We start from the raw sequence: 19764 nt of genomic DNA, 5'->3' as shown, positions 1-19764 counted from the left end.
AAAGCTCCGAGCGCCGAGAGCTCCTGGGGGGCATTTGGACAGCCTGACGCCGCCGTGAGGGAAACGGCTCCAGGCAAACTCACCAGCGGACCAGCGGACTACCGGTCCCAGCAGCCCCGGAGAGGGCGTGACACACTTCTCCCCGCGCCCGGAGGCGCCACAAAAGCTCCGAGCGCCGAGAGCTCCTGGGGGGCATTTGGACAGCCTGACGCCGCCGTGAGGGAAACGGCTCCAGGCAAACTCACCAGCGGACCAGCGGACTACCGGTCCCAGCAGCCCCGGAGAGGGCGTGACACACTTCTCCCCGCGCCCGGAGGCGCCACAAAAGCTCCGAGCGCCGAGAGCTCCTGGGGGGCATTTGGACAGCCTGACGCCGCCGTGAGGGAAACGGCTCCAGGCAAACTCACCAGCGGACCAGCGGACTACCGGTCCCAGCAGCCCCGGAGAGGGCGTGACACACTTCTCCCCGCGCCCGGAGGCGCCACAAAAGCTCCGAGCGCCGAGAGCTCCTGGGGGGCATTTGGACAGCCTGACGCCGCCGTGAGGGAAACGGCTCCAGGCAAACTCACCAGCGGACCAGCGGACTACCGGTCCCAGCAGCCCCGGAGAGGGCGTGACACACTTCTCCCCGCGCCCGGAGGCGCCACAAAAGCTCCGAGCGCCGAGAGCTCCTGGGGGGCATTTGGACAGCCTGACGCCGCCGTGAGGGAAACGGCTCCAGGCAAACTCACCAGCGGACCAGCGGACTACCGGTCCCAGCAGCCCCGGAGAGGGCGTGACACACTTCTCCCCGCGCCCGGAGGCGCCACAAAAGCTCCGAGCGCCGAGAGCTCCTGGGGGGCATTTGGACAGCCTGACGCCGCCGTGAGGGAAACGGCTCCAGGCAAACTCACCAGCGGACCAGCGGACTACCGGTCCCAGCAGCCCCGGAGAGGGCGTGACACACTTCTCCCCGCGCCCGGAGGCGCCACAAAAGCTCCGAGCGCCGAGAGCTCCTGGGGGGCATTTGGACAGCCTGACACCGCCGTGAGGGAAACGGCTCCAGGCAAACTCACCAGCGGACCAGCGGACTACCGGTCCCAGCAGCCCCGGAGAGGGCGTGACACACTTCTCCCCGCGCCCGGAGGCGCCACAAAAGCTCCGAGAGCCTCCCGCCCCGCGGGACGCGCGCGGGCGGCGCCGGGCTGAGCCCGGGCAGAGGGCGGGCCGTCTTAGGCCGTCAGCGGCCGGAGGAGGACGGGACGGGTCCAGTCCCCTAACGTTGCCATCAACATAAGGTATTTGGTAGTCCTCTCCGAGTGACTCTGTGTTTTTGCCAACCATTCTAAAGACTATTGGATCGGGAGAAAATCTGACTGTTACTATCAGCTATTGCTGCTGTTGCTTCACAGACTGTGGGACCACGTATATTTTATTTTAGGTACCAGGTATTTGCTAACTAATAAATTGATTGCTGTAGTTCTTACACTTCGATTTCTGAGGTGACATCAACTACAGTTACTACTTTCCCTTACCTACCGTTAATAAGCATGTCTCCACGGGGAAGTCGCAGCAGAACTGCAGCTGCCGGGGGCAGTAGTAAAGTTAGCAAAACAGGTCCTATTGACAACTTTATAATCAAGGCCAATGATGCCATAAATCAAGGTATATCCCTTTTGGAACGTAGGGTCTCACAAGATCTTGCTCATGCAAGACGCTCTTCCTTGGGACTCATTGCTTCTGCTACTACTCCCATTCAGGTTCTAGCTGTTAATAACAATAGATCCTTACTGAACACGTGTGTTGATGTTTATACCATACCCAATGAAGTAAATCTATCTGCCTCTATTCCCTTGATTGATTCCGATACAGACACTAGCCTAGATTTGGAGAAGACCCCTGACCTACATATGACTCCCTCACCTGAAATTATATCAGCAGAGAATGTTAGGGAAGTAAGGGGCAGACGTGAGGGCGCTATTCAAAAATTACAACATAACCAAAGCGCACCCACGTCAAAAGCCCCTAGGGTCAGTAAACACCAAGGGGAAGAAATTAGCATCAACCCCAACCCCAACTTAAATATAAGCAGGACTGCGGTCACAGCTAACAATCGCCATGAGAATGAGGCTGGGAAAGGAAAAGAAACGGAACACCTGGAAGGGTTAGCAGTAAAAGATGGTAGATTGATCGACCCTACTGAGTTAATGAATGACTATATATTGGCAAAACTGGGTGAACTTCTTGGTATTTATCTATCTCCTATCGAAAGTAGGCTCACCCGGATAGAAAAGCATCTAGCAGAACTAACCAGGCCAACTAAGAGCTTAGCTAAAGTAACCGTTGCAAAAGACACAAGTCAACACACTCAAAATCAAGTAGTGGGTCCCGATTCGAATGTCTCTCAGGTATTATTTACAAATACAGTTAACCCACCCAAACCTGCCCTAGCTCCACCGAAGGGGATAAGTGTCAGCCAACCAACAGCGAAATGTAACAAGGCAGCCCCCGTAATAAGGAAGGATAATATCACGAAACATGTAAATGTCCCTATGATGGGCCAGCCCCCAAATTCTGGAGGTGGTTCCATCCAGGCCCAACCACCACAAAAAAACATCTAGACATGTTCCTTCCCGCATTAATTTACCACCTGAATGCGGGGCCTACGTCCTTGTTCTAGTTAATGTATCCAAACTAAGGAAGGACCAAGAAGAAATTCCCACATCTCTTAAAAACAAAACCCTACATTGGTTAATTGCAAATTGCAATTTCCCAATAGAAGGTGCAAGAGAAATTATTAATACTCAGCGGGTGGGCTGGATAGGCCCACTCAGGAAAAAGTTTGAGGGTGACTGTGTTATAATTAATTTTAAAAACCCACAGTGGGCAGAGAAAACACTAGCAAGCGCCCCATCACCCTCAACTCGGGAATTCAATACTACACTCCTTCCCTTAGGGTATTTCTATAGACATTTGATACCCCAGAACCAAGTCATGGAGAGCAATCCCATAACCACCTTTCAAGATTTGAATTTTGGTGCAAGATTCAAATCGCCGCTCTTCTTACAAAATCAGGATTTTGGTCATTTGAATGGCAACAATAATTGGCGGAACCAAATGCCAAACCAGATGCCAATGTTAGTATCCCCTAGTTACCCTCCGCACCATTTTCAATTCCCAAACATGCAGCAAGCTAACTATTATAGAGATAGATCCTATCCTGCCTCTGATCTTCATCTATTCCAACCATCATACGAAGCGAGGTCAACATTTAACATCCCTACCTATAATCGTTTTGACTATTTTTCCAACCTAGATGAACAGGATTGACTGAATATAATGCCAACAAAAGATACCGATAGCCTAACTACAGTTGATATACTAGAGGTTCCGGTTGTACATGCTCAGGCTATGGGTGATACCGAAGAAATCCTGGACCTAATGCCTGTTGACGACAATCAACCTGCAGTTGTTAATATCATTTCTGAAAAAACAGGGAGTAGCTGTATTAGGGTTAGGCCAAGTAACCGTTGCAATACTCATGGGCTAACAATCTTAAGTTGGAATGTTGCAGGATTAGAATCCAAATTATTGGATCCTGCATGGATTAAGATAATTAATGATGCGGATATTGTTATGTTTCAGGAAACATGGGCTGTTGGTAATTTGTATATTGAGGGCTATCACTGCTTTAGTTTAACATCGCCAAAACCATGTTTTGGCCGAGCGGTGGGTGGTCTTTTCATCGGGATCAAGATTCTTGCAGGTGGTACAATGGGAAACCTGCAATACGATGGTCCGGCAAACCCCAACATCCAGATTCTTGAGTATAAATTGAAGTCAAAGACCACAATCTATTTAATAAATTTTTATAACAATGATTTTTATTCTGTACCAAACAAGAATTTTTTGGCATTATCTAATGTTTTAAGAAACCTGGAATGTTCCCTTGCAGTAGACAAAAAGTCATGTATATTAATAGGGGGTGATTTTAACGCAAAATTAGCAGGGAGTGCTGGATCTGTCAATCATGTTTATTTTGACCCAGCAGAGCGTAGGGGTTTTGAACTATCCAAACTACTCACCGAATTTGACTTAGATGACGCTTTGAGTGTAGGACATAATTATGACTCCCATCACGCTCCCACATATATTGGTGGGAACAGTAGCTCCACTATTGATTACGTTTTTATGTCACCACTGTTAATAGATTGCATAGTGGAAACTTCTGTTTTACAAACACCCTTTAGCGATCACAATCCACTGGTTGTAATTTTGGATCTTGCCCCAAGTTCGATTTTCGAAAAATTAAATGGTGCAAGGGACATTACCCCATCAATTGATGGCCTACGGTTAAAATGGAGGGGAGTGAATTGTGAGGCTATTTTAACAAATGTACAATTGCTATTCCCACATTTGATTGACTCTTGTAAAGTTTTAAGTAATAATTATGATCAATTAATTGCTGATTTTGAATCGTTATGTTCAGCCATCAAAAGCCTTTTGTCTGTTCCACTACCCATAGAAGGTAAAGAGCCAAGATGGTTCGATTCAGCATGTTCCCTGGCAAATAGAGAACTAAGAAAGGCTCTCTCCATGAAACCCAGGTGTAAAACAACCGTTCAGTTAGCTAGGAAACAGTACAAAGCTACAATATCAGAACGGAAGGCTAATTTACTTTCCGACCAATGGGACTCTTTGGTAATCAGCGCAAACTTGGGTGGCAGCGGCCCGTTCTGGTCGTCTGTTAGAAAAACACGGGAAATGGGAAAGAAACTTACCCAAATCAGTTGTAACATTACAAGTGCTGCATGGGAGACCCATTTTTCTAACATCTATGCAGCCCCTAAAGAGGAGTATTCTCCATCTATTTCTGACCAATCAGGTGGTCTATCAATTTTAGAGCATGAAGTTAGAATAGCCATAAAAGAGAGTCTGGGAAATAAAGCTCCCGGACCAGATGGTCTCCCTATTGACATCATTAAACATGATGTTGATTTGTGGACACCCATTTTTCTTAATGTTTTTAACAGTTTACCAAAAACAGCCATGCCAACTACTTGGGCCACCAGTATTATTGTCCCTATTTACAAAAAGGGAGATAGGTCTGATCCAGCGAACTATCGCCCTATCTCCCTTTTGGATAATACTTTGAAAGTATTGGGTCGTATAATTTTTCACAGAATACTGGACTGGGCGAATGACAATGACTTTTTAGACCCATGTCAGATGGGGTTCCGTAGTGGGGTAGGAACAGTGGAGCAATGCCTAAACTTAAAATTGATAATTGACAAATATAGTGTTGCCCGCTCCTCCCCCACTTACCTTGCATTTATGGACCTCTCGTCCGCCTTTGATCTTGTTAATAGATCAAAGCTTTGGTCCATTCTCTCAACTAATGGTCTTGATGACACTCTGGTAAATTTCCTAGCCTATCTCCATACGGACCTGAAAGCACGGGTACGTATCGGGATGGGCGGAGAGGTATCAGGAGCCATTGAGATAGGAAGGGGGGTGAGACAGGGGTGCGTTCTAGCACCCCTGTTGTTCATCATTTATATTAATGGCTTATCCTCCTGTCTGAAAAAAGTTACCACAGATGTCCCATTTGTTTCAGGGAAACCACTTCCAGTACTTTTATATGCAGACGATGCGGTGCTAATGGCCCGCACTCCTAATGCCCTTCGTCTGCTTGTACATAGTTTTGTTAAGTTCATGGAGGATCTGGATTTAAAGGTCAATTTTAAAAAATCTTTTATTATGTCCTGTGGCCCTGGCAAAAAGAAACTTAATACCATCCAGTTAGGCACAGATAAATTGATATCTGTCACTAAATTCCCATATTTAGGGTTGGTTTTCGCTGCGAACGGCTCGTGGAGTGGGCATATGGCCCACGCCACGAGCAAGTTCTCGAAAGCCAACAACTCTGTTCTAAGTCTCCCGCGCCCAAAGAAAATAGGTGCCACTAGGGCTATTTTAAAGATTTTTAAATTACAGTGCGCACCTGTTGCCACGTATGGAGCGGAGGTATGGGGATCAAGAAACAGTCCATGCATCCAAAGTGAGGAGAACCGCTTCTGCAGGAAAGTGTTGGGTGTACCAATCTCCTCATCAACCTTTATCTGTCATAGTGAACTAAATACTCCATATATTAGTGATTTTATTAGAGCAAGACCGGCACTCTTTTGGATCAGAATCTGGCAGAATGAAGCTGCTGCTCTTACTCAGAATATTATAAAGGACTGTCTAAGTAGCGACCATGGAATGAGAATTCCATGGTTGTCTGAAGTTTTAAAATCTTTGAATGAAGTTGGCAGAGGAACTTTGTTTAATGATCCCACAACTATAGAACTGCAGGACAAAGTTCAGGTCAAGAACGCACTATATGCACTTTACAACAATGAAAGACTCAGAAGCGAATTACAAAAATCAACTGTAACGAAATATATAGGCAATGGTTTGTGTGGACCGACTCTGCCGCCCTATCTCTCGCTGCCTATGACTAGCTGGGAGAGATCATTGTTGTTTCGTTTAAGGGCAGGAACAGTAAAATTTATGTTGTCATTTCCACTAGGACATTGTCATAGCGTTGATTCTACCTCATGTCCCTGTGATGGTGTGAGCACTCAGGATGATTTGCACTTTTTATTTTTCTGTAAATTTTATTCTGTGTACATCAAATGGTTTTTAACTCCGTATTTTAAAAAATCCAGACCACTGACCCTTCAAGACTCATATAACATGTTAATTGCCTTGGATAGTGATGAACTGACTTTTCGCGTCAGTTCTTTTTTAAGACTGGCTATACGAGCACGCAAAACGATGGAAAACCCATGAGTATGATAAATCAGCTTTGTTAACATTACTATGGAAATTAGCATATTGTTTTTAAAACACATTGTATTGTCACCTCATAAAAGGGTATGTTATATGTATATTGATTTTTAATTACTATCTGTATGTTTAATTACTTTATGTTTGTTGATGAATTATGTTTGGTACTTTTATGAATTTTAAGGAATTCGAATAAAGGTCTTTTGAACTTGAACTTACACCTGTGCCGAATCACACCCTAATTAAAAGGACCAACACTACCAGTTGGTTCCTAGTCCTAAAAAGTAGGTCCATTCACCTGCCCAAACATTATGCAAGATGGAAGTTCGATGCAACTCTAATCCAAAATGTTAGTTATTCTGATCTCTTTCGTGATCACCTCATCGTCTTGAAAAACTGACCAATGAGGGCCCCCAGCAGTTCATCACCTTCCCCCAATAACAAAGCTGGGTTCATCCGCTGCCTCCTTTTCTGCTTCAGAGCCAGGTTTCTCTTCCTCACTGTGCTTGTCTTCTTCGGAGTCACTAGAATCTGAAAAAAATCAGGATATTTATGTTATGAAGCGCTAAATACATAGAAAGATAGCTCTTATATATATTTGAAACCTCCTCTGAAATTACAGCTTCCGAGAGGGTTTAGCTTGCAGGCCGAGAACAGTAGACGAAAGCCCAGTGGGGATGTGTTTGAATTCACAATTAGGGTGTGTATAGATTTACTTAGTGATTATTACCCAATTTCCCAAACTGTACTTAATGCTGATAATAAGGGAGAGCAATGCCTTACCTTAACCCTACATGAAGTTACTATTATTTTTTTCTGGACACGTGCAGAATGGATCTCTAAATGTCACCAAATATACATTTAAATTAAACAAGCTTGCGTTGTGATAAGCATTGTGTTTATGTAAAGGGACATAATGAAGAACGTAAATAGCTAGATTAGATTCACTAGGTAAAGCCATTTAGTTTTGTAATACACCCAATTGCTACTTTTATGACATCACATTGTGGTTGCTTTGTCCACGAGAGGCTAATGGACGGAACACACAGACAAGAGGTTGGAGAGTTGTGCAATCTGTCAGAAGAATTGGACGTGGTGTGCGAGGGCCAGAGATATACCCAAATATGTTGCACGGGTCCAGCTAGTGGGGAACATAAAGGGAAGTGAAATAAGTACATAAAGCATGTTTTTATGAGAGCAGAAAGGAAGGTCAGAGAACAGTGTGGGTAGGGTTGTCTTACACTGAAAATGTGGCTGCGACTTGTGGATATAGCTAAGCGGGTCAGTGTCACAGAAGGGTTTTCATAAACTCCAACACTGTTGATACTAGAATTCATTCTGTGTGGTTATGCTGTATATTGACCAGGCACACACAATCAACTAATTCTCTTTCCTAATATCTCAGATATTTTTTTATGTGTAGCTGGTTGGCACATTCCGTGTCACAACCAGTTCAACTGACAGATCATTATTTACTATAGGAGGTCTTTTTGAATAGAATAAGGGTGTTCATTTGTTATGCTCAGACTCATCTCAGAACAGAATCTTTAATATCTAATCTGGCTGCCAGCCTAAAACATTCTTTTATGCAACCAGGATGAAAAAGTTGTGCTAATATTTACGTCTGTCGGTATCTTTTGATAAACAGCGGTTCCTATGTTCGTATCCAATTTATGAACTAATCAAAGGTGGAGCTTTCGAAAAATAATGATGTGGACAAGTAGAAGTTCCTGATATCTTCGTGGAACTCCTCAGGCAAGTTGGTCCAGATAATGGAGGAGGCGCTAGGGGGCGCACAGCGGAATGGCTGTGTGATTCACAGCTCCACCGGGCGATCACCAACAATGTGATCTGTCCCTGCTACAGACCCCACCATCTCGCCTATCGATCGGCTCCCCAGGCGTGGGAGGGTACAGTGCATCTGCAGGCGTGGAATTGACCACATACCCCCCGCAGAAGAGGAGATAATCAGCGGCGATCGAGGGGAGGCGCGGCGCGCCTGACAAGATGGCGGACTGCCGACTCGCCGACCGACTTGAGACCGCGGCGGCCGTTTGATCTATGGGTGCCGTGTGGCTGAAGTACAGAATGAGAGCGGGTAAGACACATCCTTCCTGACTGTGGACTGTATTCTTGGGCGCATCGGAGCACAGAGGCTGCCGCGTACTCAACACGCTGCCCCCGACCGCACACTCGGCAAAATGGCGGCACCCATGGAGCCAGCATAGTTGCCAGCACGCTAGCGAGACTAGCAGCGCATTCGGCCTAGCCGCGGCGCCCTGCCTGCCCCACATGCTACACTGAGGAAAACTAAGTCGCCAACACTCTGCAACGGCTGCCCACTGCCACGAAGTCCTGCGCGGCAGTGCACCAACACACGGGAGGCATAGTGGAACGGAGGGGAGCGGCGAAAACTCCCGGGCTGCACCCGCGCTTATGTTTATCAACTCTCGTCCCAGTGTGGAAGGTGAGGAGGAATGGGGTCCATCTCCACTGTGATTATAGCGTAAATCTGACCACCTGCAGCGGCTACCCCCTCCCAACCCCCAGTTGCTCCACAGGGTGGACTATCGGCTCGGCCTTACTGGTGGGACGCCTGGAGTAATACCAAAATCCTCCAGACAACACGCTGGAACATCGTGGGGTGAGGATAAGCCTGGACCGAACGGCTCGAGGCATCGGACATCTGCACGTGCGTGCAGCCATCATCGGGGTCCTCCACCCCCGGGAACGCCACGGTGGCAGCTGCAAGAGTCACGAGGGCAACGGGCCCCGCTTCCAGAACAACTACGCCTCGGGTTGTGGCAATGGGGAAGCCAGATAGACAACAACCGAAGCTCTCGTTCGACAACAACAAAAAACAACAAAACCTCAGAGGAAGTGGCGGACGCCAGTGGCGCAGCCGAACCGAAGCCGAATAGCAACATGGAGAAAATATTGCTAGCCATCCAGGCGAATTTACAAGACATTAACGGCAAACTGGATAATCTAACATGTAGAATGGATGGTATGGCTGCGAGACAAGAGAAACACGGTGAGCGCCTGGACGAGGCCGAAACGCGCATATCAGCCGTGGAGGACGAAGCGCGCACTTCAACCGCCAAGTGCACTGGCATGGAACGCATCCTGGAGGTGATTAACGCGAAGGAGGAGGACTTGGAAGCGCGCTCGAGGCGTAATAATGTGCGCATTACAGGTTTACCGGAGACGACCAACACCGGACGTATGTAACTATACGTTGAAAAGCTATGCAAAGATCTCTTTGGTGCAGAAGCGTTGTCGCCAGTATTTATTGTAGAACGGGCCCACAGATCACTAGCGCCTAGACCGCCACCTGGAGCGACGCCGAGACCGATAGTGGCGAGAATACTCAATTATCGGGACAGGGACACCATCCTCAGACTGGCGCGCGAAAAAGGAAAAATCACTTACCAGGGTAACTCCCTGGAGTTTTATCCAGATCATACTGTTGGGGTCCAGCAGGCCAGAAAAGAATACACGGCCGTCAAGGCGAAATTAAGAGATCTAAACATCAGCTATTCCATGCTGTATCCTGCCAGACTCCGAGTTACGTGGAAGGAAAAGGCGATTGTGCTGCCCTCACCCAAAGCGGCCCAGGACTTTGTCAAAAAGGTGCTACGGGACGGTAGATCCAATGTACAGGAGGGTCAGCATCAAGACTCGGATTAAAGACGCTGGTAAGACCCACCAACACTTGACGGTAAGACTCTCTCTGGTTGTGAAATGACTGAGCACGATCCTGTGGATCACCTCTAGCAGTAGACTTTGTCTGAGGAATGGCTGTGGGTGTGCAAACTAATTATCATGGCCGAGCATTGTATGCCCAGGGCGGCAGCCCGGATCACTCCCATTGACTCTTCATACAATTGCGGATATATAAACTGGGGGTGCCTAGTGGGCGGCCATATTCTGCGATCTAAAACGCATTGTCCGGATGATACAGACCGACAACACTGATACAGAACATGCTACTCTGTCAAACATCGGGGGTCTCCTCATTGAACAGTACAGTTACACAGGGTCCTGAGTGGCCCTTCCTCATTCAGCACACGGGCTCACCCCACTGGCCAGCACAGGTGCTTAACTGTGGAGGGTTCCAGAACTATGCTGCTTTATCGCACGAACAATATTACCACACATGTACACCCATGAATGTATTTTGATGTGTATTTAAGATGCGCTTAGTTCTATGGGGTTGATGGGCTGTATATTGTGGACGCTGCAGAGCAGTCTGAATTGTCTGTTGGAACGAACTACGATGTGGGGGAAGGTCTGGATGACCGTTGGTGAACTGAACTTCGCGCTATGTAACTGCGGCCACTGGCGGGTGGGGGGGGGGGGCGGGTACACAGACACGTAAATTGCATTTATGTCAGCTTTTGAAGTATCGCCCACGCCCGATGCATCGGGTGCAGAGTTGTGCTCTATGCGGACCTCCACAAGGGTAACACCCAACACAAGTTCCACAGTATGGGTACTGGGTTGTTTGGTTCAGGTTTGTGGGATTTGTCTTCAAAGGGGCTAAGGCTTCGGCATGTTGGGGTTGCTGGAGTGGGTGGGATGGGGGATATGGGGGTTTTGATTGTTTAGAAAGACCGCGAACATTGAAATTGGATGAGATACTGTGTTCTCCCTGGCAGAGGACCGCTGTCGCTAGTGTATGTACTCATGATGCAATGGGTTCAGAATTCACCTCTGGTTGTGATTTGCATATGGATGGTTCACTACGGCCTATTAGATGACTCAGGGTTCTGGACATACGGGTAGAACGCACTTGAACTTCCTCACTTGGAACATTAGGGGCTTCGCCCAACCACAGAAAATCAGACAGATTTTTGCGTGTCTCACCAGATGGGGTATAGATATTGCACTACTGCAGGAATCCCATCTCGCACCCAACACACACCCACATCTGGGAACACGGTGGGCGGAATCGACCTATAGGGCTTCCTATTCCTCTTATTCCCGGGGAGTACTCATATTAATTCGGAAAGGAGTAAATTTCAAATCGCATCAAATTGTACAGAATCCCAATGGCAGATACGTGATAGTTTCAGGTACTCTGCGCGGCCAACACATAACACTCCTTAAAATCTATGGTCCAAATACAGACACACCGGAGTTTTTCAGGGAGGTATGGGGCCACCTACAACCACTCACAAACACGCATATAATATGTGGAGGAGATTGGAACGTAACATTGGTGGACGGGCTGGATCGCTCCTCCAATTCATCTGAACAGCATAAGCAAGCAGGGACAATGGTAGGACATATGTTGAAAGATTTGTCGTTAACAGATATTTGGAGAAATAGATATGCTAACGAGCCAGGGGCCACCCACATCTCAGCATCTCATGGCAGCTGGTCTCGCCTGGACTACTGGTTAGGCACGAACGATATCGCCCTGTGGGTAAAGGGGGTGCAGGTGTTGCCACGCACATTGTCAGACCACAACCCCGTCCTGTTACAGCTCAGTATACCACGATACACACCGCCTCCATTTCAGTGGAGGTTCAATTCTCAAGCCCTATCCGATACTATTTACACAGATACATTAACAAAGGCGTTCAAGGAATATTTCCAAATCAACTCATCGGTTATTGATGATCCGGGCCTATTGTGGGAAGCCTTCAAGGCCACGACGAGGGGTGTATGCATTAGCACCACCATAGGGGTTTTGAAAGACATCAGACGCCAGATCCAGCGCTGCGAGACTCGCATAAGAGATATAGAATTGGCTTTTGAAAACAGACAAGACATTTCACTACTGGCAGAACTGCGCGACCTGCATACTGAACATAACGATTTTATGGCTGCGGAAATCAAGTATTAAGATCGCAAACACATCGCTAGAAACTTTGGGGAGGGAGGCAGACCGGGGGGGACACTAGCGAGGAAGATATGCGAGGGGAGGGGGAACTCGGCCATACTGCGATTTAAATCAAAGGATGGCCAGGTACAGACGCAATCTGCAGACATCCTACATAACTTTGTGGACTCCTTCAGCACACTCTACAAATCACAACCCACAACACCAGAGGATGAGATTTTTAGTTACCTGCAGGATATAGCGATTGGATGGCTGTCGGATGAACAGAGGGATTCACATTTAGCAATGCCCATCACAGTGGAGGAGGTGACTGCAGTGATTAAGTCACTACCTAATAGCAAGGCGCCGGGCCCCGATGGGTACACTAATGAATTCTACAAACACTTTGCCGACATTCTTGCGCCTTACTTGGTAGACATGTTTGGCACCTCCTTCGAGAAATCCATACTTCCACCTACTCTCCGTCAGGCACTAGTTATTGCCCTCTTAAAACCGTCCAAAGACCCCGAGGAGTGCGACTCCTACAGGCCCTTATCGCTCATTAATGTGGACTCAAAAATACTCGCGAAACTACTTGCAGTACGCCTATCCCCTCTTATGACACATCTGGTTCTTCCAGATCAGACTGGATTTATCCCCACAAGATCAACTTCCCACAACACAAGATCCCTATTTTGCTCTGTCTCACTACCTCCAGCCCTCTGTCAAAGCCGTGGCGGTCACGCTTGACGCCGCCAAGGCATTTGACTCCATTGAATGGAGTTATATGACTGCTATTTTACACAGGATGGGTTTTCCCAAACGTTTTGTCCACTGGGTCTCTCTGTTGTACACTCAACCATGCGACAGAGTCCGGATTAATGGTTAAGTCTCTGCACCCTTTAACGTGGAACGTGGCACCAGACAAGGGTGCCCCCTTTCTCACTTACTTTTCGCGTTGGCGCTGGAGCCCCTGGCCTGCATATTGAGGCAAAACTACAAATCATCAGCTTTGCAATTTGTGGCCAGACCACTGCACACATCTCTGTACGCAGATGATATGCTGCTATATGTGCGCGATCCCGACATTCATCTGAATAATCTGCTCAGAGAATACATTAGGTTCGGGGGCCATTCAGAACTGGTCCAAATCTTCTATAATACCCCTAACGGATACTACCACTCCCTTTGACATCGACTACCCGCTGGAATGGCAAAAGGATCCCATTCGGTATCTAGGGGTCATGTACCATAGAGATTCAGAGGAAGTCATACGTGCTAACTACGGGGTAGTGAAATCCAAGCTGGAAGACAAAATCCAACGCTGGATTCACTTGCTGCCATCACTGGCGGATAGGATAGCAATAGTAACAAGCATTGGAAATGCAATAGGTCTCGTATTAGGAAAGTTTGAGCTATTGGTATTGTAAATGACACTTTTTTTATTTATGTGTTGGTTTTGAAAATAGCAAAATTAATAGCTTTGTCAGTTACAATGTCAATAGTTTTAACTTTCGCAAATGTGACACCTATAGCATTTGTAATGCAATGTGTGTTGTATTTACGTGACTTAGATGTATTGATATTACAAATTACAATGGCTTTTAATTTTGTAAATAATTAATACTTAAATAAATGTTATTGTAATTTATAATGGCAATACCTTAAACGTTTGTAAATAACTTTTGTGAAGATTATGTTCAGTGTATTTTATTGTGCTGAAAATCCAAGAACATTGCTTTTGCACCTAAACACACACACACACACACACACACATAGATGTGGTGGTGGTGGATCTGGGGGATATGGTGGTGGTGGATGTGGTGGTGGATGCGGTGGTGGTGGATGTGGTGTTGGTGGATGTGGTGTTGGTGGATGTGGTGTTGGTGGATGCGGTGTTGGTGGATGCGGTGGTGGTGGATGCGGTGGTGGTGGATGCGGTGGTGGAAGTGGTGGTGGATGTGTTGGATGTGGTGGTGGATGTGGTGGTGGTGAATACGGTGGTGGATGTGGTGGTGGATGTGGTGGTGGTGGATGTGTTGGATGTGGTGGTGGATGTGGTGAAAGTGGTGGTAGATGTGGTGGTGGTGGTGGATGCGGTGGTGGTGGATGCGGTGGTGGTGGATGCGGTGGATGTGGATGCGGTGGATGTGGCGGTGGATGTCATGGCGGATGTGGAGGTGATGCTGGATGTGGTGGTGGATGTGGTGGAGGATGTGGTGGTGATGGTGGATGTGGTGGTGGATGCGGTGGATGTGGTGGTGTATTCAGTGGTGGTGGATGATGGGGTGGTGGTGGTGGTGGATGTAGTGGTGGTGGGTGTGGTGGATGTGGAGGTGGTGGGTGTGGTTAAAGTGTTGGTGGATGTGGTGGTGGTGATGCGGTGGTGGTGGATGCGGTGGTGGATGTAGTGGTGGTGGAAGTGGTGGTGGACGTGTTAGATGTGGTGGTGAATGTGGTGGTGGTGGATGTGTTGAAAGTGGTGGTGGATGTGGTGGTGGTGGTGGTGGATGTGGTGGATGTGGTGGTGGATGCGGCGGTGGATGTCATGGTGGATGTGGAGGTGATGGTGGATGTGGTGGTGGATGTGGTGACGGTGGATGCAGTGGATGTGGTGGTGGTGGTGGATGCGGTGGTGGTGGTGGATGCAGTGGTGGATGGGGTGTTGGTGGTGGTGGATGGGGTGGTGGTGGTGGATGGGGTGGTGGATGTAGTGTGGCTGGGTGTGGTGGATGTGGTGGTGGTGGGTGTGGTGAAAGTGGTGGTGGATGTGGTGGTGTATGTGGTGGTGTATGTGGTGGTGGTGTATGTGGTGGTGGTGGATGCGGCGGTGGATGTGGTGGTGGTGGTGGATGTGGTGTTGGTGACTGCGGTGGTGGTGGTGGATGTGGTGGTGGTGGAAGTGGTGGTGGATGTGTTGGATGTGGGGGTGGTTGTGGTGGTGGATGTGGTGGTGGGTGTGGATGTGGTGGTGGGTGTGGATGTGGTGGTGGATGCGGTGGTGGATGCGGTGGTGGTGGTGGTGGATGCAGTGGTGGTGGAAGTGGTGGTGGATGTGTTGGATGTGGTGGTGGATGTGTTGGATGTGGTGGTGGATGTGGTGGTAGATGTGGTGGTGGATGTGGTGGTGGATGCGGTGGATGTGGATGCGGTGGATGTGGATGCGGTGGTGGTGGTGGATGCGGTGTATGTGGATGTGGTGTATGTGGATGTGGTGGTGGATGTGGAGGTGGATGTCATGGTGGATGTGGAGGTGGTGGTGATGGTGGATGTGGTGGTGGAGGCGGTGGATGTGGTGGTGGTGGATGTGGTGGTGGTGGATGCGGTGGTGGTGGATGCGGTGGTGGTGGATGCGGTGGTGGTGGATGCGGTGGTGGTGGATGTGGTGGATGTGGATGTGGATGTGGTGGGTGTGGATGTGGCGGTGGATGTCATGGTAGATGTGCAGGTGATGGTGGATGTGGTGGTGGATGTGGTGGTGGTGGATGTGGTGGTGGTGGATGCGGTGGTGATGGTGGATGCAGTGGTGGTGGATGGGGTGGTGGTGGATGTGGTGGTGGATGTGGTGGTGTGTGTGGTGGTGGTGGATGCGGTGGTGGATGTGGTGGTGGTGGATGTGGTGGTGGATGTGGTGGTGGTGGTGGATGTGGTGGATGTGGTGGATGTGGTGGTGGATGTGGCGGTGGATGTCATGGTGGATGTGGAGGTGATGGTGGATGTGATGGTGGATGTGGTGGTGGATGTGGTGGTGGATGTGGTGACGGTGGATGCAGTGGATGTGGTGGTGGTGGTGGATGCGGTGGTGGTGGTGGATGCAGTGGTGGTGGTGGATGCAGTGGTGGTGGTGGATGGGGTGTTGGTGGATGGGGTGTTGGTGGATGGGGTGTTGGTGGATGGGGTGGTGGTGGTGGATGGGGTGGTGGATGTAGTGGTGCTGGGTGTGGTGGATGTGGTGGTGGTGGGTGTGGTGAAAGTGGTGGTGTATGTGGTGGTGGTGTATGTGGTGGTGGTGGATGCGGCGGTGGATGTGGTGGTGGTGGTGGATGTGGTGTTGGTGGATGCGGTGGTGGATGTGGTGGTGGATGTGGTGGTGGTGGAAGTGGTGGTGAATGTGTTGGATGTGGTGGTGGATGTGGTGGTGGATGTGGTGGTGGATGTGGTGGTGGTGGATGCGGTGGTGGATGTGGTGGTGGTGGAAGTGGTTGTGGACATGTTAGATGTGGTGGTGGATGTGGTGGTGGTGGATGTGGTGGTGGATGTGGTGGTGGAGGATGTGGTGGTGGATGTGGTGGTGGATGCAGTGGATGTGGATGTGGTGGATGTGGTGGTGGATGTGGAGGTGATGGTGGATGTGGTGGTGGGGGTGGTGGTGGTGGATGCAGTGGATGTGATGTTGGTGGATGCGTGGTGGTGGTGGATGCAGTGGTGGTGGATGGGGTGGTGGTGGATTTGGTGGTGGATGTGGTGGTGGATGTGGTGGTGTGTGTGGTGGATGCGGTGGTGGATGTGGTGGTGGATGTGGTGGTGATGGTGGTTGTGGTGGTGGGGGTGGTGGTGGATGCAGTGGATGTGATGTTGGTGGATGCGTGGTGGTGGTGGATGCAGTGGTGGTGGATGGGGTGGTGGTGGATTTGGTGGTGGATGTGGTGGTGGATGTGGTGGTGTGTGTGGTGGTGGTGGATGCGGTGGTGGATGTGGTGGTGGATGTGGTGGTGGATGTGGTGGTGGTGGATGTGGTGGTGGATGTGGTGGTGGTGGATGCGGTGGTGGATGTGGTGGTGGTGGAAGTGGTTGTGGACATGTTAGATGTGGTGGTGAATGTGGTGGTGGTGGATGTGGTGGTGGAGGATGTGGTGGTGGATGTGGTGGTGGATGTGGTGGATGTGGATGTGGTGGATGTGGATGTGGTGGATGTGGTGGTGGATGTGGAGGTGATGGTGGATGTGGTGGTGGGGGTGGTGGTGGTGGATGCAGTGGATGTGATGTTGGTGGATGCGTGGTGGTGGTGGATGCGGTGGTGGTGGATGCGGTGGTGGTGGATGTGATGGTGGATGTGGTGGATGCGGTGGTGGTGGATGTGGTGGTGGATGTGGTGGATGTGGTGGTGGGTGTCGATGTGGTGGTGGATGTGGTGGTGGTGGTGGAAGCGGTGTATGTGGATGTGGTGTATGTGGATGTGGTGGTGGATGTGGAGGTGGATGTCATGGTGGATGTGGAGGTGGTGGTGATGGTGGATGTGGTGGTGGATGTGGTGGTGGTGGATGTGGTGGTGGTGGATGCGGTGGTGGTGGATGCGGTGGTGGTGGATGCGGTGGTGGTGGATGCGGTGGTGGTGGATGTGGATGTGGCGGTGGATGTCATGGTAGATGTGCAGGTGATGGTGGATGTGGTGGTGGATGTGGTGGTGGTGGATGCGGTGGTGATGGTGGATGCAGTGGTGGTGGATGGGGTGGTGGTGGATGTGGTGGTGGATGTGGTGGTGGATGTGGTGGTGGTGGATGCGGTGGTGGATGTGGATGTGGTGGTGGATGTGGATGTGGTGGTGGTGGATGTGGTGGTGGATGTGGTGGTGGATGTGGTGGTGGTGGTGGATGTGGTGGATGTGGTGGATGTGGTGGTGGATGTGGCGGTGGATGTCATGGTGGATGTGGAGGTGATGGTGGATGTGGTGGTGGATGTGGTGACGGTGGATGCAGTGGATGTGGTGGTGGTGGTGGATGCGGTGGTGGTGGTGGATGCAGTGGTGGTGGTGGATGCAGTGGTGGTGGTGGATGCAGTGGTGGTGGTGGATGGGGTGTTGGTGGATGGGGTGGTGGTGGTGGATGGGGTGGTGGATGTAGTGGTGCTGGGTGTGGTGGGTGTGGTGGATGTGGTGGTGGTGGGTGTGATGAAAGTGGTGGTGTATGTGGTGGTGTATGTGGTGGTGGTGTATGTGGTGGTGGTGGATGTGGTGGTGGTGGATGCGGTGGTGGATGTGGTGGTGGTGGAAGTGGTGGTGGATGTGTTGGATGTGATGGTGGATGTGGTGGTGGATGTGGTGGTGGATGTGGTGGTGGATGTGGTGGTGGATGCGGTGGTGGTGGTGGTGGATGCGGTGGTGGTGGATGCGGTGGTGATGGATGTGGTGGTGGATGTGTTGGTGGATGTGTTGGATGTGGTGGTGGATGTGGTGGTGGGTGTGGTGGTGGATGTGGTGGTGGATGTGGTGGTGGATGTGGTGGTGGATGTGGTGGTGGTGGATGCGGTGGATGTGGATGCGGTGGTGGTGGTGGATGCGGTGTATGTGGATGTGGTGTATGTGGATGTGGTGGTGGATGTGGAGGTGGATGTCATGGTGGATGTGGAGGTGGTGGTGATGGTGGATGTGGTGGTGGTGGTGATGGTGGATGTGGTGGTGGATGCGGTGGATGTGGTGGTGGTCGATGTGGTGGTGGTGGATGCGGTGGTGGTGGATGCGGTGGTGGTGGATGTGGTGGATGTGGATGTGGTGGATGTGGATGTGGCGGTGGATGTCATGGTAGATGTGCAGGTGGTGGTGGATGTGGTGGTGGTGGTGGATGCGGTGGTGATGGTGGATGCAGTGGTGGTGGATGGGGTGGTGGTGGATGGGGTGGTGGATGTAGTGGTGGTGGGTGTGGTGGATGTGGTGGTGGTGGGTGTGGTTAAAGTGTTGGTGGATTTGGTGGTGGATGTGGTGGTGGATGTGGTGGTGGATGTGGTGGTGGATGTGGTGGTGTGTGTGGTGGTGGTGGATGCGGTGGTGGATGTGGTGGCGGTGGTGGATGTGGTGGTGGATGTGGTGGTGGTGGATGCGGTGGTGGATGTGGTGGTGGTGGAAGTGGTTGTGGACATGTTAGATGTGGTGGTGGATGTGGTGGTGGTGGATGTGGTGGTGGATGTGGTGGTGGTGGATGTGGTGGTGGAGGATGTGGTGGTGGATGTGGTGGTGGCTGTGGATGTGGTGGTGGATGCGGTGGACGTGGATGTGGTGGATGTGGTGGTGGATGTGGAGGTGATGGTGGTTGTGGTGGTCGGGGTGGTGGTGGGGGTGGTGGTGGATGCAGTGGATGTGATGTTGGTGGATGCGTGGTGGTGGTGGATGCGGTGGTGGTGGTGGTGGA

At 50.2% G+C, this 19764-nt stretch overlaps 1 protein-coding gene across 1 annotated transcript in view; it reads right to left on the bottom strand.

The window, feature by feature from the left end:
- Positions 1-19764, bottom strand: part of PRKRIP1 (PRKR interacting protein 1) — a 172628-nt gene that overhangs the window by 4017 nt on the left and 148847 nt on the right. Inside the window, exon 7 of the mRNA XM_086954789.1 lies at positions 7035-7344. Within this exon, the coding sequence (XP_086810915.1) occupies positions 7238-7344 (107 nt within the window). The 3' untranslated portion in view covers positions 7035-7237. The remainder of the gene's footprint in view (positions 1-7034; positions 7345-19764) is intronic.

The sequence above is a fragment of the Lissotriton vulgaris genome, chromosome 2_1 (assembly GCF_964263255.1).
Source record: "Lissotriton vulgaris chromosome 2_1, aLisVul1.2, whole genome shotgun sequence".
NCBI classification, from domain to species: Eukaryota; Metazoa; Chordata; class Amphibia; order Caudata; family Salamandridae; genus Lissotriton; species Lissotriton vulgaris.
The sequence above is the reverse complement of the archived record's forward strand: the minus strand, read 5'-3'. Positions and strand labels throughout refer to the sequence as shown.